At 40.2% G+C, this 19,358-nt stretch overlaps 1 protein-coding gene across 2 annotated transcripts in view; it reads left to right on the top strand.

Annotated features, from left to right (window-relative positions):
* GLRA1 (glycine receptor alpha 1) overlaps positions 1–19,358 on the top strand; it is a 201,646-nt gene that overhangs the window by 78,914 nt on the left and 103,374 nt on the right. For both annotated transcript variants that reach the window (XM_089682807.1, XM_089682805.1), the window contains exon 2: positions 13,484–13,614. In XM_089682807.1, the coding sequence (XP_089538933.1) occupies positions 13,484–13,614 (131 nt within the window). The remainder of the gene's footprint in view (positions 1–13,483; positions 13,615–19,358) is intronic.

Below are 19,358 nucleotides of genomic sequence, written 5' to 3'. Positions count from 1 at the left end.
GAATGATAATGTGTCATGCTGGGCAGTAGAGCTAAAATAAGTCACAGGCCCAGTTGTCAAGGTGGTTGGTCGCTTATACTCAGCAAAGAGCCAGGGGGGTATATGAGGAAACATATTTCCTTGTACACTCTGTAAAGATTTCAGATACAAAATGTGTATAGCAGCATGCTATCCACACTGAAAAGATCTAGTGTAATCAATAAAAAGAAGGGGGAATTTATTCAGAGTGAACAAGGTCCACTTTGTCGAAAAATATTGGCTCTCCAAGTGTAAATATATATTTACAAATTCTACCAAGAAATATCATTTTTATTCATAATTTAATTTTAAATGATTTATTTTGTTATTTTTTAAGGGTTTAAATATCTTTTTATTGATTTTACAATATAAATGTACAAATACACAGAATACCACAAATAAAAAAAATAGAAAAAGAGAAAGAAAGGGGAAAAGAAAAATAAAGAAAGAAAGAAAAAAGGGAAGGGGGACCCCCTAAAGGGAGAGGGTGAAATAATAAGGTAAATGCAACTACACAGTCTGAATAATATACACTCAAAGGCCACTTTATAGGTACCGTGTTGGACCCCCTTTTGCCTTCAGAACTGCCTTAATTCTTCGTGGCATGGATTCAACAAGGTATTGGAAGCATTACTCAGAGATTTTGGTGCATATTGACATGAGTTACTGTTGCATTTCTATCATCTCAAACTAGTCTGCCCATTCTCTGATAAGACAGTTTCCATCCACATACCTGGATATTCTTTTTTGGACCATTTTCTGTAAACCCTAGAGATGGTTGTGCATGAAAATCCCAGTGGATCAGCAGTTGTTGAAATACTCATCTGGCACCAATAACCATGCAATGTTCAGAGTCACTTAATTCCCCTTTCTTCACCATTCTGATGCTCAGTTTTAACTTCAGCAAGTCATTTTCACCACGTCTAGATGCCTAAATGCATTGAGTTGCTGCCATGTGATTGGCTGATTAGCAATTTATATTACCAAGCAATTGAAAAGGTGTACCTAATAAAGTGGCTGGTAAGTGTAAGTACATAAAATAATATGAGTTATATACAACTGCTTGTTCACATAAATGCTTTTCTGCCGGGAATAAAAATATATGAAACTAGTTATTCACCCCATATCAACATATATCCCACAGATTAGGTATAAACAAACATTAATAAAATTCAAATAATCCTATAATGTCCCTCTAGATAACATCTGTGGTGAGAGTTGGATCCATGAGGCCCACGTCTAGAATTTGTTATATTTCCCGTTACATTTATGGACCCAGCATTCTGCCTCCCTTATCACTGCATTTAAGAGAAAAGGTGGGACACTATTTTTATACATTTTGACTGACATTGGTGTATTATGAAATAATATTTGAAGAAGATATTTACTAACTGGAAAAGATGAAATCCTATTTATCCATATTAAAATATCATCCTAATATTTTTGAATTGTGGGGCAATGCAAACATAAATGCATAAATGTATCCTTACCAACTCTCCAGCAATTTAAGGTAGACCCCTGAGTCATACATGCTAATTTAACTGGAGTTCTCTACCACCTAGAGATAAACTTATAGCATGACTCGGCGTGTTTTCGTGCTAATATACACTATATTGTTAAAAGTATTGGGACTCCTGCCTTTACACGCACATGAACTTTAATGGCATCCCAGTCATAGTCCATAGGGTTCAATATTGAGTTGGCCCACCCTTTGCAGCTATAACAGCTTCAACTCTTTTGGGAAGGCTGTCCACAAGGTTTAGGAGTGTGTCTATTGGAATGTTTGACCATTCATCTAGAAGCGTATTTGTGAGGTGAAACATTAATGTCGGACTAGAAGGCCTGGCTCGCAGTCTCCGCTCTAATTAATCCAAAAGGTGTTCTATTGGGTTGAGGTCAGGACCCTGTGAAGCCAGCAAGTTCCTCCACCCCAAACTCGCTCATCCATGTCTTTATGGACCTTGCTTTGTGCACTGGTGTGCAGTCATGTTAAAACAGGAAGGGGCCATCCCTAAACTGTTCCCACAAAGTTGGGAACATGAAATTGTCCAAAATGTCTTGGTATGCTGACATCTTAAGAGTTCCCTTCACTGGAAATAAGGGGCAAAGATCAACCCCTGAAAAACAACCTCATACCTTAATCCCTCCTCCACCAAACTGTACACTTGGCACAGTAAAGTGAGGCAAGTACCATTCTCCTGGCAACTGCCAAACCCAGACACATCCATGGGATTTCCAGACACAGAAGTGTGATCTGTCACTCCAAAGAACACGTCTCCACTGCTCTAGACATTGCATCCGACGCTTTGCATTGTACTTGGTGGTGTAAGGTTTGGATGCAGCTGCTTGGCCATGGAAACCCATTCCATGAAGCTCTTTATGCACTGTTGTTGTGCTAATCTGAAGGCCACAGGAAGTTTGGAGGTCTTTAGCTATTGACTCTGCAGACAGATGGGGAATTCTGCGCACTGTGTGCTTCAGCATGCGCTGACACTCCTCTGTCATCTGCTGTTGTCCAGAGTTGCTTCCACTTTGTTATAATACCACTAATAGTTGACCGGGAATGTATAGTAGCAAGGAAATATCACAGATGGACTTATCGCATAGGTGGCAATCTATCATGGTACCACGCTTGAACTCACTGAGGTCCTAAGAGAGACCCATTCTTTCACAAATGTTTGTAGAACCAGTCTGCATGCCTAGGTGCTTGATTCTATACACCTGTGGCCATGGAGGTGATTGGAACACCTGAATCCAATGATTTGGAGGGATGTCCCAATACTTTTGGCAATATAGCCTACATAGAATGAGTAAGAGTAAAGATTTTTAACTTATCTCTAATGGAATTTCTTGATTCAGGTCTCTCTGCCACTCTATCCAGTAGGGTAGTTCTTCTGGTGTGTATGTCATTAAAAGGAGTTTCTATATTTTTTATAGAAGATGTGATTCTTCAGATTTTTTAACACACATCCTTTCCCAGGTGGTCAAAGAGATGTGGAGAAGCACCTACAGTCTTAAAAAAGTGTATAATTGAAGATGTCTCCAAAAAGCCATCGTAAAGGAGCCAAACCACTTGTAAATTGGAGAGGGATAGTAAATTGCCTCCCGGATTCAGCGCACCACAACTTGTGTCAGTACGCTGTCCCCATGAAGAAAATAAGAGTTATCCTCTCCTGAGGAAAACCAGGGAAATCTTCCCAACGGGGCAAGAGGAGACACTGAGGATACCAATTTCCCCACTCTATTTACTGCATTCCAAGTCTTTAGTGTGGCTTTTGTTAATGGAGAAACCCAGTGTGACAGACCCCTATACCTTATCGGAACCCACAAGCCATGTGCGAGATTATGCCCTGCCATATGTTTTTTTATTTTGACCTAGATTTTATCATGTTAATTTCAGGTCCAATTAAAGATTTTCACTAGTGCCATAGCTCTGTAATACAAGTGAACATCCGGCAGCCCCAAACCACCAAAACGTATGGGACTTCACAGGGTTAGAAAGGATATTCTAGGTTGTTTTGACAACCATACTTAGTCCACAAATGTTTTATGGATACGTCTAAAAAAAGGTGTTTGGTAGTGCTTTAGGGATTGTATGCAAAAAATAAAAAATTTGAGGGAGAGCATTCATTTTTAGAACGTTTATCCTCCCTAATCACGTAAGTGTATTCCAACGCCATCTGTTTGTAATTGTTGTTTAATGTTTGTAGGAAGATTAATCACAAGGATTTATGATTCATTATAATTTATTTTGAAGTTCCATAATCTTCCATACTTATTCAACTCTGCCTTTAATATAGGGAGTGATATAACAGGATCTGTAATACATAAAAAAAGAATATTGTCGGTATATGCTGAGAGTTTATATTCATTCAATCCTATTGTTATGCCTCTTATTATCTAGATTTTGCCTAACCCTATGTAGTAATGGTTCTAGTATCAGAGCGAACAGTAAAGGTGACAGGGAGCAGCCCATTCTTGTCCAGTTCCTAACTGGAAACCTGTCCAAAAAAGTACTGTTCACTTGTATCTTAGCTTCCAGTTTCTGATATTATGAAGATATCCATCCCCCTGTTCGATCTCCTATCCACAGAAACAGGAAAATCTCCTTCATAAAAGTCCAGTCCACCCTGTCAAAAGCCTATTCTGCATCTGTAGACAGGACCAAATAGGGTAGGGAGGTTAATTGATCAGTGGCCCAATAAATGATGTTAATGGCTTGTATAGTGTTATCGCTTGCCTCCCTACCCTGAATAAACCCCATTTGATTTGGGTGGAGTAGAGCAGAGATGAAGGGTTGCAGTCTCAGTGCCAGCAGTTTGGAAAAAGAATTTGTGTCGCAGTTGAGAAGCAAGATTGGTCTATAATTTTGACAGAGCATATGGTCTTTCCCCGGTTTGGGAATAACAGTAATGTTAGCTAATAATGCTTCATTAGATAATTGCGATTTGACTGTAATACAGTTAAAGTACTCAACCATGGTTCCCACTAAAATTGTCTTCATTTTTTTATAATAGTCATTGGCAAAACCATCTGGGCTCAGACTCTTTCCATTTAAAGAGGAGGTGGTTGGTTTTTCCAAAGTACTCACGTCATCCGGGGATAGATATGGAAAATTGACCTCTACCAAATACTCCATAATCAACTGTTGTCATTGCTCAAGAGTCAACATCAGATTATTTACTCTAAAATCATATAATGAAGTATAATAATCTCTAAAGGTTTGGACAATTTTGTCAGTATGTACTATGCTAGTTTCTCCTACATTTAATTTATGAATATTGGTACTCTCTCTTTTTAATATCTTTACATTTCAGCAAAAAGATCAAGTTCTTGTTTTTCTTTTTTTTATGCCTTTGCCATGTTATATGAGTACACCTCTGATCACTGCCTTGTGTCCTTCCCCCCAAAAAATTGGGTATTTGGGAAAGGCAGGTGGCCTTCCAAGAGGCCTAACCCCATCTTCCCAAGTAAACTGCAAATAGTAGTTTGAGCTCCTATCTTAGGTGCTATGCCCATTAGGGGAAAAAAGATTGTAGATGTCGCCAGGAGCAGGCACTCCTATCCCCTACATATACAGTATGTATGACAGATCACATTTAACATTGAGCAATCAAACATACAACCCTTTATCTATGAATAAGCAAAATGTAACATCTCATATAACTAATAACCTAACTTCTTAGGTCTATAATGGTAGAGACCAATCCCAACTAAGGGCAAAACCCCCATGGTGGGTACCAGAAATATCCCATTTACTCATTTAATATGTGTAGAAAAAAATATTTGTTTTAACATTACCACACATTAATAAAATATTTACTTTGAAGTTTTCTTTTTTTTTTTTCTTTTGCATCTCCATGCTACAGACCCTTCGGTGCCCTTTCCTATCCAGAGGTCCCCTTTAAGGATGGATGGGTGTTTGCAGCCTGGGATGGAAACTCCCTCCTCTGGGTCCTGTGGGATCAAACAAAGTGTAACACACGGTGCCTGTTCGTACAGTCCCAACACCGGGTGCCGGCATTACGCCCTACCCTGGAAGCTAGCTGCAGTTTCCCACAGGACCCAGAGGAGGGAGTTTCCATCCCAGGCTGCAAACACCCATCCATCCTTAAAGAGGACCTCTGGCAGGATTAGTTCCTTGATTATCCAGGAGATATCCGTTGAGCTGTACACCATCCAGAGGGAGGATATTCCGTACCCGGCTTACCTCATCCATCCTTAAAGGGGACCTCTGATTATATATATTACATACGTATTTACAATACGCATCTGGTGAGTGCGTATTCTTACCACACCTTTGAGCACATCACTGAATATTGAAGTTACCTACAGCTGTGATTCGCACCTTAGCACGAACTGTCACTTTATGAACATTTCATCCTTATTTTATGATATATTTATGTACATCTATTTTAACGGACATAATCTAATTCTAGCTCTACACCTTTAGTTCATATGTTTATTGAGGTTTTATCTGGTTACCTTATTGTGCAATAGCAGCTTAATTTGAGCGCTCACTGATCCTTACTTTTTTAGTTAGGAGGGACAGGTTGAGCCTATGCCCACTCCACCTGACCAGCGTATCTCTGCCATCTGTCACCCAGTAATGGAATGGGGTCCCACTGAGCACCTAGCATGGACTCCATGCATGCTCTACATTAACTCTTCCTCTTCCATACCTAGTGCCCAGGTTGGGAAGCTCTGAGCGCTGATCTGCTCCCATTGCTATGGGAGATGGACCACTAGGGGAGAAAATGCCAATAACAACTCACTTGCTACAAGAGGCTGTCCCACCTATCACAGGTACATGCTTTACGACAGGCTGTTTGGTAGACCTATGTTACCTTTGGTAACCACATGCTGTATTCATATACAGGACAAAGTTTTAAAAGCTTTACTGAAAACTCTCAGCATACCAGTTTCAAAACAAAGTGCACAGTCTTTCCCTAACATCCCTAATCCCTAACTTCCTAAATCCCTACCTTGTGGCTTCTCCAACGAACCTGCACAGAATGAAAGTCCATTCATGGCAGAGTCCATAGTGGCAGATCACCAGAACTGGTGTCTACGGAGCAGACTGCAGATCCCAGCAGTCACCCTGCATGGTGGATTGACAGCAGGCAGGCTTGCTCTTCGAGGTGGAATTGCTCCACATTCTCTCTTTTCTTTAAGCAGCTGGAGATAACATGTTGTGGCTTGTCTGTGTCTTTCATTCCCATGCAGCAGACTTTTTGTCTGGGCAGAGACCTCCTTCCTTTATTAAAAGCACAGGGAGAGAGGCACAGCTCAGCAAAAAGTGTGGGAAATAGGGTTACTCTTTCCCTCCTGTCTGGGGCAGCAGCTGTCTCACTAACCAACATTTCAACCTACTTACAAATGAGTGAGTGCCCTGGACTTTGTTTTTCTGGATTGCTGTGGCTTAAAGGAGCATGGTTAAACAGTGCCTCAGCCATGGTATACACTGTACATGCTCTGCAGTCCTTGTACCCACAAACTACTCTATAACTATTGTGCTATGAGTGATAATCTTACTTACATATTCTGACCCTTATATCTCAATGGGTCAATAAGCATCACAACTGATTTGACCCATTTATACATAAGGGTGAGAATATCTGGTGAGAGTTTATTCACACTGGGGGAACAGAAACAAAGGGAAGATGTGAGATTTGAAGAATGATTCACATTTTGTGGGGTATATAATGTATTTTGATTGTTCATGTTTACACTGTAAGACTGTTTCACCATACTGGGGAAAGTGTTCATAGTATAGTTTTGGCTTTAGGAATAGAGAAGATAAAGAAAAAAGACCAGGGGGTAAAGGACCCAGAGGCCAAAAGGGGGTACAAATGAGGACAAACTGCAGCCTTGAAAATAATAGACAAAAATAATTTAATTTGCAGTAAAAAAGTACAAATATCACAAAGACATGTATGGCATGGTAAGCCAAAATATACAAAAAATGACACAAGAAATTACCGAACCACCACCCAGGGGGAAAGAAAGTCAAGAGCAGAATGGCAAGATCAACCTGGACAGCACTAGCCATGCAAAAAGTCCCATAAGGATGTAATGAATAGTAGACCTGTGATGAATAGAATAGTCTCAAAATATGAATAAGACAATGAAGATGACAAGCAGGTGGTGATATAGATAGCTCAAGAAAGTATGGTGAGTACCAAGGACAGGATTCATGTATAAATCACATAACCATGTAAACATACACAAAAAAAGTGCATAATAATAAATCTAGATAAACATGATCCTTGATGCAACCATCAAAAATAATTGGTATAATCCCTAGTATCAGTAAAAAGCTGAAAGTCATTCCTCAGATATCAAGTGATGTATGAAAATATGATAGATCTCTCATCAAGAATATGCGGTTAGGCTTATAATGCAAAATTATGTAGAATACATCTCCTCAATATTGCAAGAGTGGTTTAATGATGGAAGGGAAATGGCAATATATGACATAATATGCCCAATATCCCAAGGGTCATTTAGACAGTCAATGATTGTCATATAGACATGTATCATACAGATGGCATAATAGCTTGGTGGAGCCTATAATATGCATAATATATAGAAGCCTTAAATACTTGAAGCACAAGGGGCTGTCAGGTGAAGACCCAGTTCAGTAAAAGTCCACAAAATATGCAGATATGGTAGAGTGGAAAGCTTGTGTCAAACCTGTAACAGCTAATAGTCATCAACCGACCTGTAGCCCACGCGGGGATAGTTGCTGAGGTCAGTGGAGTTGAATCCTGTGTGTTAACAGGTGAAGATCCTCCCAATATAGGGAAAGCTTATCAGCCATTGCTGGGTCAGACTCCTGTTGACAGCCCAAAACGTGCCATGATGATAGGCAAAGATTGATATATGACATACCGCATATAGCGGTGCAAAATAGTGGCTAAAAATGGCGGCCGTGCATGCCGCAAGGAAAGCCGTGGCTCCACAGAGAAAATGTATGAGTGTCAGGTCCTGCAGTCTGACTGAGCCGCTCCGCGGGAGTGCGCATGTACCAGCGTGTCCAGGAGGTGACGTTGACGCATTTCGCTCACTACGTCACATGGGCTTCTTCAGATAGAGGCAGCCATGTTAATGGAGTCCTTATATAGTAACACAAAGCCCTATAACAGCCAATAGGTGTGTTCTTTAAATTTAACAGTGGCTGAAAGGGAACAAAAAGGATCAGTGACATTCACCAGTATATGCAATTAACAATTAAACGAAACAAAAAGAAAAGCAAAGGATCGAACTATATCAAAGTTATATATATCCACCATCAGTCAGCCATAGATAGAAAACATATATATATAAATGGCTGAAACAGGTAAATAAAATAATCAGAACAAAAGTTTAAATAGACAAAAGGTGGAAAATAAAAGGCAAGGGATACAGTACGCCCAGTGAAAAAAAAAAAAAAAAAAGGGGGACCCATTTATTGGTTGGTAATGCTTTGACACGCTCAGTTCTGTTCTCATGTTCTATTTTTTATTTAATCTTTAGGAATAGAGGCCTAATTTCTGGTTCACTCAGTAGACCATGCCCGATTATCGTATTAAAATAGTTTCCATTGTGTGACAGTGTGACATTGCAGGAGCAAAACTAGGAAAGTGGTTGTAAAGGCTGAAGATTTTTGGAAGTGAGCCTGCTTGGGTGTTTCTATAGCAAGCTGCTTGCTCTGGGGGCACTAGGCAGGAAGGAGGGGCCAGGAGCCCCAGCAGGGGACCCAAAATAGGAGGATTGGGCTGTTCTGTGCAAAACCACTACACAGAGCAGGTAAGTATAGGCATGTTTGTTTTTTAAATTGCCTTTAATATCACTTTAAATTTATTAAAAATTACCTTTGAAATTACATTAACATGTAAACTAACTAATATAATATTTTAATGATTGTGTTTTGGCTTTGCAGCAACCCGTTGTATACGAAGTCCAAATCTGAAGACGCAGCATTTTCATAAAGCTATAGCTATCTATAGGAGTTGTATAAGCACCTACACTTCTTTTTTATGGACAATTTAGTTAAAAGCTAATTTTAGCCTTATACACAAAGGCATTTCATCTGTTTTACATATAGCAATTAAACTGATGGAGGTCAGCTGTTGCTTTCCTTATTGCGTCATTATAATGTGTTTAATGTTTCGGAATTGTATACGTACTGTATGTGGAGATCCACAATTGTCTTAAAGACATACTCCAGGGAAACAGCTCTATACACAGTTGTAATACATACGGTATAAAGAGGCTGCTTTATCTGCCAAAGGGTTTACATTGCAATTCTATTCATTCAGTCCTTAGATTAACCCCTTCATGCCTAAGGGTAAAACAAATCTAAATGCCTAAGCACAATTTTGCAACATTGATATGTGTTAGTAAAACCGTATATATCACCACAACTACTTTTTACATCCAGGTGGATTATACCGTGTTTTTTTCAGGACAAATTGGGCTTTCATTTGGTGGTAAATGGTAATGGATATCTCCTGATTTTGTTTTATTATCAAAGGAAAACTGGCCCAAAATAGTAAAAAAAATAAATATTTTTTTTTATTTAGCTGTGTGTTTCTTGTTACTACCATAACCTACCACCAAAGAACAACCCAAAATAAATTCTCCAGCTCTTGACGATCGCAGTGATACCATATATGTGTATGTTATTTGTTGTTTGTACCCATAGTACAGCCCAGAAACAATAATGCGCATTTTGTTTTTGTCTTCTTTTTTAACCTAAAACACACGGACACTGACACTAACTGGCACTGATACCATTTTTTTAAAATCTTGACCTTTGACCTTGACCTTTGACCCTGACCTTGACCCAAACAATAACCCTGGCACTGAACTAGATCAAACCTTGATCTAGGTATTTTTTTCTTTTTCTTTTATTTTTTAATATTTATTTATCTTTTTTTTTTCTTTTTCTTTTTTTTACAAACATTTTTTTTTGCTTTGTGCCAGGAGTTAGAGAGATACAATGTATGTCTCTTCACAATATAACTCCAATATGTTAAATGAATATCCCTAAATTTGTGAAACAAATATACATATAATGAACCCAAAAAATTATATATAATTAATAAACCCAAAAATAATTAAATATGCAAAAAATTAAAAAATATTTAAGTAAAATTTTATGATAATAAAATTATTAAAAATTATAAGTCACTCGTGTCCAAAATAAAGTCACTCCAATCTTTGTTTCCAATAATGCAAAGTTTCAGATCCTTTGGTATCGAGCCCTCCTATTGGCTCCCAAAAGGAAAGTGTGTACTTCAAAAAAAAAAGAGAAAACTCATATAGTGCATTAACTTAATAAAATCAATATCATACCCATATACCATATGCACTGTGCAATTTAAGAAAAAAAACATGATAGTGCGTCACTCTGTGAATGAAATAATCCAAGTGACCATTCAGTGACCATTCAGTTTACACTTTTATAGTGTAAGGCATAAATACCCTTACCAAAAAAACAAACAAAAAACGCCTTATCAATACTGTGGAGATAAGCAACACGCTCCCACAAATTTCCTCCAAGCCTGAATAATACTCCTTACGATGTCATCAACCACCTTCTCCTAGATGTCATCATGGCTTTTAAGGAAGCACTCCATAGTACTTATACCCATGCTCCATGCGAGTGATATATAAACAGGATATTCCGTTATGGGATTAATAAACATATACTTTATTTACTGCTTACATTAGTTAAAACATCAAAACGCTTATTCCCATGCCCTCAAACCTCTAGGGTCGCCAAGCAGCCTCCAAAATAGTTTGACATGTGAATTCCAATATCCAAAATGGCAGACACGCCACTTCCCTTAGGGTACATACTTTCCTTTTGGAAGCCAATAGAAGGGCTCAATACCAAAGGATCTGAAAATTTGCATTATTGGAAACAGAGATTGGAGTGACTTTATTTTGGATGAGTGACTTATAATTTTTAATAATTTTATTATCATAAAATTTTATTTTTATTTTTTTGGGATATTTAATTAGTTTTGTGTTTATTCATTATACATAATTTTTTTAGGTTCATTATATGTATATTTGTTTCACAAATTTAGCGATATTCATTTAACATATTGGAGTTATGTTGTGGTTTGCACTTTCAAGGGTGAAAGTTAGATCTTATGTGTTAGAGGATTAGTTGCAATATATAATTTTGCTTGATACCTTTTTGATTGATACCGCAGTTATAGATATAATGTATCTCTCTTCTCCATTCATAGAGAGAGAGAAAAAAAACAAGGGGGCCGGGCTGCAGAGTGACTGATCACTGTGATAGCCAATCAGAGGCTATCACAGCGATCATGTGACCCGGAATCAGGAGTCCCGGGTCCGATCATTAGAATGGGCTTGGGGCTCTCAGTGACACCGCAGTCTTTGTGCTGGGAGCGCGCAGTGCGGCACGCTCCCAGCACAAAGACAGGTACGCAAATATGCGGCCCCTTGGAAAAAAGCCCAGTTCCATGAGGCCGCATATTTGTGTGACGTCGGCTCCAAGGGGTTAACAAAGTTCTGCCACGCTGCCAGGAGGATGACACCACTTTCTTTGCTACAGTTACAAGTCTCTCCTTGCTGCTGAGAGATGAGCGGTCATTGAAGGAGATAGGGGACAGGGTAATCAAACTGTGTACAGCCTGATCCAAGAGCAATCCTGTGTCATCTGCTGTATGGAGGATTGCCCCACTGACAGGAGTTACAGCACAGCACAACCCGCACCTCTACCTGGTTCCCTGCCTGTAAGTTTGGGAAGGAAAACTTACAGGCCATGGGAACTATACATAATGAAAGGAGGGAGAGGAGGGGTAAGAATAATTTGTACTGAGATGAGAGGTTTGTGCAAGAGGGGGGATGGGGGCTATTTGTGTTGAGAAGGGTAATGGGGCTGATGGGGGGGTGAATTTGTGCTAGTAGAAGGAATGAGGGTATATGTGCTAGGAGTAGGAGAGATGTTTGGGGAGGTTGGGGGATATTTGTGCTAAAAAGGGGGGTAAAATGAGAGGATTTTAAGCTGGGAAGAGTAATTTGGAGGGGTTTTAGCTAGATGAGGGATTTGGGGGAATTTGTCCTAGGTGGCAGGATTGAAGGAAGAGGAATGGTGCTGGGAGGGAGGGGATTGGGGAGATTTGGGCTAGGAAGGGAGATTGGGGGAGAATTTGTGCTAGGAGAGGGAATCTGTGTTAGGAGAGGGAATTTGTGTTAGGAGGGTGGATGGGGGGGTCTCTTCTAGGAAAGGGCATTTGGGGGGTGCTAAGAGGAAGAATTGGGGAGGATTTTGTGCTAGGAGGGGGAATTGTTCTAGGAGGGGAGATTGGGGGGAATTTGTGCTAGGAGAGGGAATCTGTGTTAGGAGAGGGGATTTGTGTTAGGAGGGGGGATGGGGGGGATCTCTTCCAGGAGAGGGGATTTGGGGGGTGCTAAGAGGAAGAATTGGGGAGGGTTATGTGCTAGGAGGGGGGATTGTTCTAGGAGGGGAGATTTGCAGGGGTAATTTGTGCTATTAGAGGAGATTGGGGGGAATTTGTGCTAGGAGAAGGGATGGGGGGGAATTGTGCTAGAAGAGGGGTTGGGAGGGGTTATGCTAGGAGGGGGGTTGACCTAGGAGGAGGGAGTTGGGTGGGGAGGCTGAATTTGTGCGGGGAAGGGTAATTTGGAGGGGGTTGTGCTAGGAGGAGGGATTCAGGGTGATTTGTGCTAGGAAATGAGATTGGAGGGATTTATGATAAGAGGGGGGATTTGGGGGGGGAATTTGCTAGGGTGGAAAATTTGAGGGGAAAGAGGATGTGTGCTAGGAGGGGTGAAGCAGCACTACCAGTGAAATTGTATTTATTTTTATTTTTTTTGGGGGGGGTGGGGGTTGTGAGTAGCTCGTCTTGCCTAGAATGCAAAATAGTCTAGCAGTGGCTCTGGCATCATGGATTTACTATTTCATTTTTTATTTCAGCCTTGCAGCTTCCAAAGAGGTGGGGGCTTCTGTCCGTTCCAGTCCCAAGCTCATGTCACCATCTGATTTCTTGGACAAGTTGATGGGAAAGATTTCTGGATATGATGCCCGAATTCGCCCCAACTTCAAAGGTAAGAAATGGCTGTGTTTGCTTCTAGAAATAAAAAAAGATGTTGAACATACGTGCTCTGTGCAACAATATTGCACAGAACAGTCCCTTAGCTCCTTTTTGGCAGTGTCCCGCTGGTGATGTCTGCTCCTTCCTTGTTCGAGTACCCCCTCAGCAAGCGGGTGCACCCATGCAGGTGCACTCCCAAGCTGGGCTATGTGTATCCACAAACGTGAAAGGAAATAGAAAAACGCTTGTGTTCCCCAAATGGGACTATATCCTTGAGTTGCACCATAGCAGTAATGGTGATTACTCCTTAACAGCGTAGCAGTAATGGTGGTTACTCCTTAACAACGTAGCAGTAATGGTGGTTAATGGTGGTTACTCCTTAACAACGTAGCAGTAATGGTGGTTACTCCTTAACAGCGTTTTAAAACGTGGTTTTGCCCAGCCGTGCCGCCCTGCCAACATATTTCTACAGTGACTGGGCGGCATGTGGTTAAGCTGTACTGCATCAATGGGCTCAAGGAGAGAGCCACAAGGGGGCTGAGACCAAAATGGAGTCACAGTTCAGGAATTCGAAAAAAACCCACAGGGGAGTATCAAACGTGGAGTGCAGCAGGGTAAGCTCTGTGATTTGCGACTCTTAGGTAATACTTAGTACTGTTGGGAACACCCATTCCCCCTTGTAGTCAATGTTATTTAAAGAGTGGAGCAGGAGATCTGTGGCTGTTTATATGCCCAGAGCCTTTAAAAAGATAGAAGGGACCTGGATTTGTAGAGTTGAGGTGAGACTGTGAAAATGGAGGGTGCTATTACAAAGTCTTTCTGAGTACATATCTATTTCTGGGACTTTAATTAGGCCTTCGTTATTCATCACTAGTTTGATTGATTGTAACTTTGCAAGTTCATCCATTATGACCATTGATGATAATTCAGTCTGAATATTGTTAATATTCGGTCTGGTTCCTTTTTTGTGTGTTTATAATGATTTTTTCTAAAGCATAACACAGAGTGCCGGAGAACATTCTCCACATTTTGGTGCTGATAAATTAGTAAAAGTAAATTTTTTTATGAAATTCAGCAATATACTGTATGTGATTTGTTTTCACCTTGCTCGGATGGCAGAGAAATGACCTTCACTAGTCTGACTTACAGCTGCCTTTGCCGCATAGCCTTGAAAATGACTACTATAAGGCAGGCAGGAATAAAGAATGATGGTTTAACAAATTGTGGTCACAATCTTTTAATTTGGATTTCAGAGCTCATTCACTGGGCTACACTAAATTTCAATAAATGGAGACGTTCTTAGGAGGTTGTTTTAAAGGAAACCTTGAAAGCCCCCCAAAAATGCTATTCTCTTCTGAGAAATGCTATGCCACCAGTGCTTGAGTTCATAAGTACAGGAAGGGGCTGCAAGGAAGCTTCTGAAAATCAGAGCATTGACATGCAGCAAAGGATGAAAAAATAGTACAAACAAGTATTTCATTCAACACGTTCCAGACAGGGGCAGCAGTCCCTTTGATTGTTTGCAACTCCATAGTCATTACATTAGCTTCCCACACATGAGATCACTGTTATTGTCATTAGCCTGTCCCACCAGCTCCTGATCTTAAATGGTGATCAGGAGCTGTTGATAACAGTGCAGTCACAATTCTGAAGGTTTGAAGTGGGTACTTGCCCAGTACAGAAAACCAAGCCAGCTTTTTGCATATAGTTGGCACTTTGCATTAAAGCCCATCACCGTGCTGCCAAATTTGAAAAGAGCATTTGAAAATATTTTAAAATGAAGGAACGCTATCATCATTTAAAAGTTATTAAGAATATAATAGAATATTTAAAATGATTTAATAATATAATATAATAAAATAATAGTAAAAATGTCTGAGCATGTAAACCCTTTACAAGATACATTTTGAGTTGGTGGCTGGCTGCCAAATATGAAAAGAGAATTTAAAAATATTTTAAATGAAGGAACACTATCATCATTTAAAAGTTATAAAGAATATAACAGAATATGTAAAAAGGATTTCTTAATATAATATAATATAATACAATATAATTAAATAATAATAAAAATGTCTGAGCATGTAGGCCCTTTACAAATACATTTTGAGTTGGTGGCTGGGGGCAAAGAAAAGGTATATTTATTACGTACCTGTGACGATCGCGCGTCAGACCCCTGACCTTCTCACCAAACTCGTGACTGAAGGACTAGCCAATCTGAAACCGCGATGTCACGTGCGTAACAATGCCAAGCCCAGCTGCACCTTGCACAACGATTTTCCAGCTAATGGACCACAAATCGATGTACCAGCAGCCTGAATGCGATTGTTACTGGGTCAGGTTAATTACGCAATTAACCCTTCACACTGCCCCCACCTCCTTTTTGTACAGAGAAAGAGGAAACTCGGCAATATCAGCAATAACACTATGATGGTTGAGATAATCGTCTGTATAGCACTGTCACCGCAGACAGGTTATACAGAGGGTTAAACAAACACAGTAGCGCTCTTTTAGAGGCAGGAATTTGTAAGTTGCATTAACGAGCTATAGAAACAGTTCAACACTTTCAGAAAGAAAGATTTATTACTAAAAGGTCAAAACAAAGGGTGCAATAAAAATATTTACAGAAAAAAGATGTAACCAATATATATATATAAATATACAAAGAACAATAGCACAGCAAAGAGGTAACAGAAAGGAGGTTAAAGGGTTAAAGTACTTGCCAATCAGCCTTGGGTTAAGCAGATCAAGTTTCAGAGTAAAAGGGCGCCATCTCCCAAGTTGGTTCTGATGTTAAACGGGAGAATTCTTCAACTTCCACTCTTAGGCCTGACAGCCTATTTTGTAGTCCCCTTGCAGGGGGTGTCTCTGAAGCCAAGAACCAATGCCTCATTTGGGAAGGGATTGTCTGGGCGGAGGCCCAAACTAGAACCAAAATCTCATATTTTGGCTCATAACTTTTCCTATGCACCAGTACCATTTCACCCGCGTGTAGCTTAATATGCAGACGCATCTGAGGAATGGTTAGATATGAAATATGAAATACATACTTGAAGGGTTCCAGAGTTGTAATTTTTGCTTTCCTATGTACTCCAGCTAAGGAGAGTGACATATCAAACTGTTTGTCTTCCCGTGGCCAATCTGAAGATATGCCTGTTTTTTATGTAAGTCTCTCATATTCCAAGATATGAGACATAGGGGAAAAATGGATTTTAAAAGTGTTATCTAGTTTCTTACTCATCTGGAATGTCTTTGAATTCAGGGGGAGGCTTGGGTTATCTTTGTATGAGGTGCCAGATTGCTTAGCTTCCCAGCCATCCCGACACATCGCTCAAAGATGGTTTATAGCTCTGAGCTCACTGCTGTGCCCGGGCCGGCCTGTGACACTTCCAACACGCACACCAACCAAATATCACTGTGACTCTCAGAGAGGGAGGGGGAGAATGAGGGGAGATATGTTTGTACAAAATGGATGATCCTTTGCCAAGATGGAGGTTGGAGCCAAAATGGTTGAACTGCGTCCATCTCTGTGCGCATGATTGCTACAGTACCTTCTTCAGAATGTGTATTTAAAAAAATGGGAAAGCTTAAGTCCATACAGGAGATAATATTGATATACAGTAGCTGCGAATGATCCACAATGGCTCAAAATTGATATGGTCCAGAAACATTTAGACAAAATAAAAATAAATAAAGTACTTGGACCAGAAGGCTTACTCCATGTGGATTCAAAGAGTTTAGCTGCTATTTCAAAGCTATTGTTTATAATTTTTAGATACTCTAACCACTTGACAACCAGCAACATAGACGTACGGTGCAAGACTTCAAGTGGTTATACCAGAATGATGCCTGCAGCTGCAGGCATCATCCCAGTATTGTTTTTACAGCTGGTGGTCGACTGTCTTGTAAAAGCAATCCTAGCAGCTAATTAACTGCTGGATTGCTTTTACAAGAAGTGGAAAGGGACATTGCCCCCCCTCCCGCGGCTCTCTCGGGCTTTTCCATTTCATTGGGAGACCTGAGCATCCAGCCAGAAGTTCCAGAGGCTGACCATAAAGGTAATCAGAGACCGGAATGGCTCCTATCATCTCTATGATATAAGAAAGCATTTCAACACTCGCTCACTACACACACGTTTCGCTCACTAGACTCCTCTGAAACTGACTCCTACTAAAACTCACTAATAATTTACTAACTGATAAAGCCAATGGCCTCTACTCCATACTCTTACCTTACTACTTGACCTCTCTGTGGCTTTTGATACTGTTGATCATCCCCTCCTCCTCAAAAAACTCCACTCTCTTGGTCTCCGAGACTCTGCTCTCTCCTGGGTCTCCTCCTACCTATCCCAGCACTCCTTCAGCGTTACCTTTAACTATGTCTCCTTCTCTCCACCTCCTCTTTCTGTAGGGGTCCCTCAAGGTTCTGTCCTTGGACCCCTTCTCTTCTCCATCTACACCTCCTCCCTTGGTCACTTGATAAACTCCCATGGCTTTAAGTACCATCTCAAATTAAAAGCAAAGCACCTTAGGAGACTAAATGTCATTCAGCCAGGGCTTACGTCTAATTTAAAGTCAGAGTAAAATCAGAACTAACAATCTGCATACTTTTCCTGGGTCAGGGATTTGGAAAATAATAAAGCCAATAGTTCAAGTTAACAGACAGGTAGTCAGCGTTTGCAAAAGGAAGTGTAGCCAGATGCTTGGAGCAAGATATATAGTGTTCTGTCCTTGCTACACGTTTCCCTGTGTGTAAATTGACATGCAGCTAAACCCTCCTATTCTGCAATAAACCAGACTGAATGTAATCTTGAATCTTTATTGACAAAAACAAGGTGGGGTGAAACTATTGAGAAAAACAAATGTGAAATACATGCATTCAATGTATGAAACATACGAAAGCACAATTAAATACCTAGGCTGCAAATGGCAATAAGCCCATGCTCACCAGCGATGCTGCCATTGGGGGATGTAGGTTTAGTCCACCAACATGTGCTGTAGGGATGATGGCTGGTTTCGTCTTCCTCAGTTTTTAAGATGCAGTCTAGGCTCCCAGGATGCACCTCTTCCTTTTCTAAGAATGAGGGATGACAAGAGCTCTTATTAAAGCTATTAAATATAAAAGTGCAGTGCTTTCCTAACATGAAAATGAAACAAAATAAAACAAAAAGTGTACATATTGAGCACAACTAAACAAAAACAAAAAAATCAACAAAAACAAAGTCTGCATGGGACATGTGCAGAAACAGACATCAAAAATGCCTGCTCCTTCCATGATGACTGGATCCAAAAAAGCTTCATGTGTCTTCCACCGCAAAGTGTATGTGACTCTCAAAAGAGAAGTCAGACAGCACTTGTTTGATCCAAAATTCACCCGGCTCAGTGGCTCCCAGGATGGTGTCTCTCTTCATCTTCTCTCACAGCAGCCTACCACCATGACACACTCAGGAACCGGGAGTTATTTCAAGAATCAACTATGTAAAGAATCCAAAAAGCAGTTCTCATAGTGTAAATCCGGTATGCAGGTTTATTAAAGTTGATTAAAAACACAATTTCATGCAGCATCAATTCGACAATTAAAACTATAACACCCAGAATCCTCAGCAATGCACGCATGCATGGTAACGTCGCGGCTTTCAACTTCTCCCAATGCAGTTTGTCGGAAATTGCATCATTAGGGGCATGGAAGCAATGCGAAGCCGTCTGTCTTATTTACTACAACCAGTCAATTATCAAGGAAACCCTAGAACAGGAGATCAAT

The sequence above is a fragment of the Staurois parvus genome, unplaced genomic scaffold (genome assembly GCF_062004578.1).
Source record: "Staurois parvus isolate SC_StPar_1 unplaced genomic scaffold, SC_StPar_1.0 ptg000298l, whole genome shotgun sequence".
NCBI lineage: Eukaryota > Metazoa > Chordata > Amphibia > Anura > Ranidae > Staurois > Staurois parvus.
Note: the sequence above shows the minus strand (reverse complement) of the source record. Positions and strands in the feature narration are given on the sequence as shown.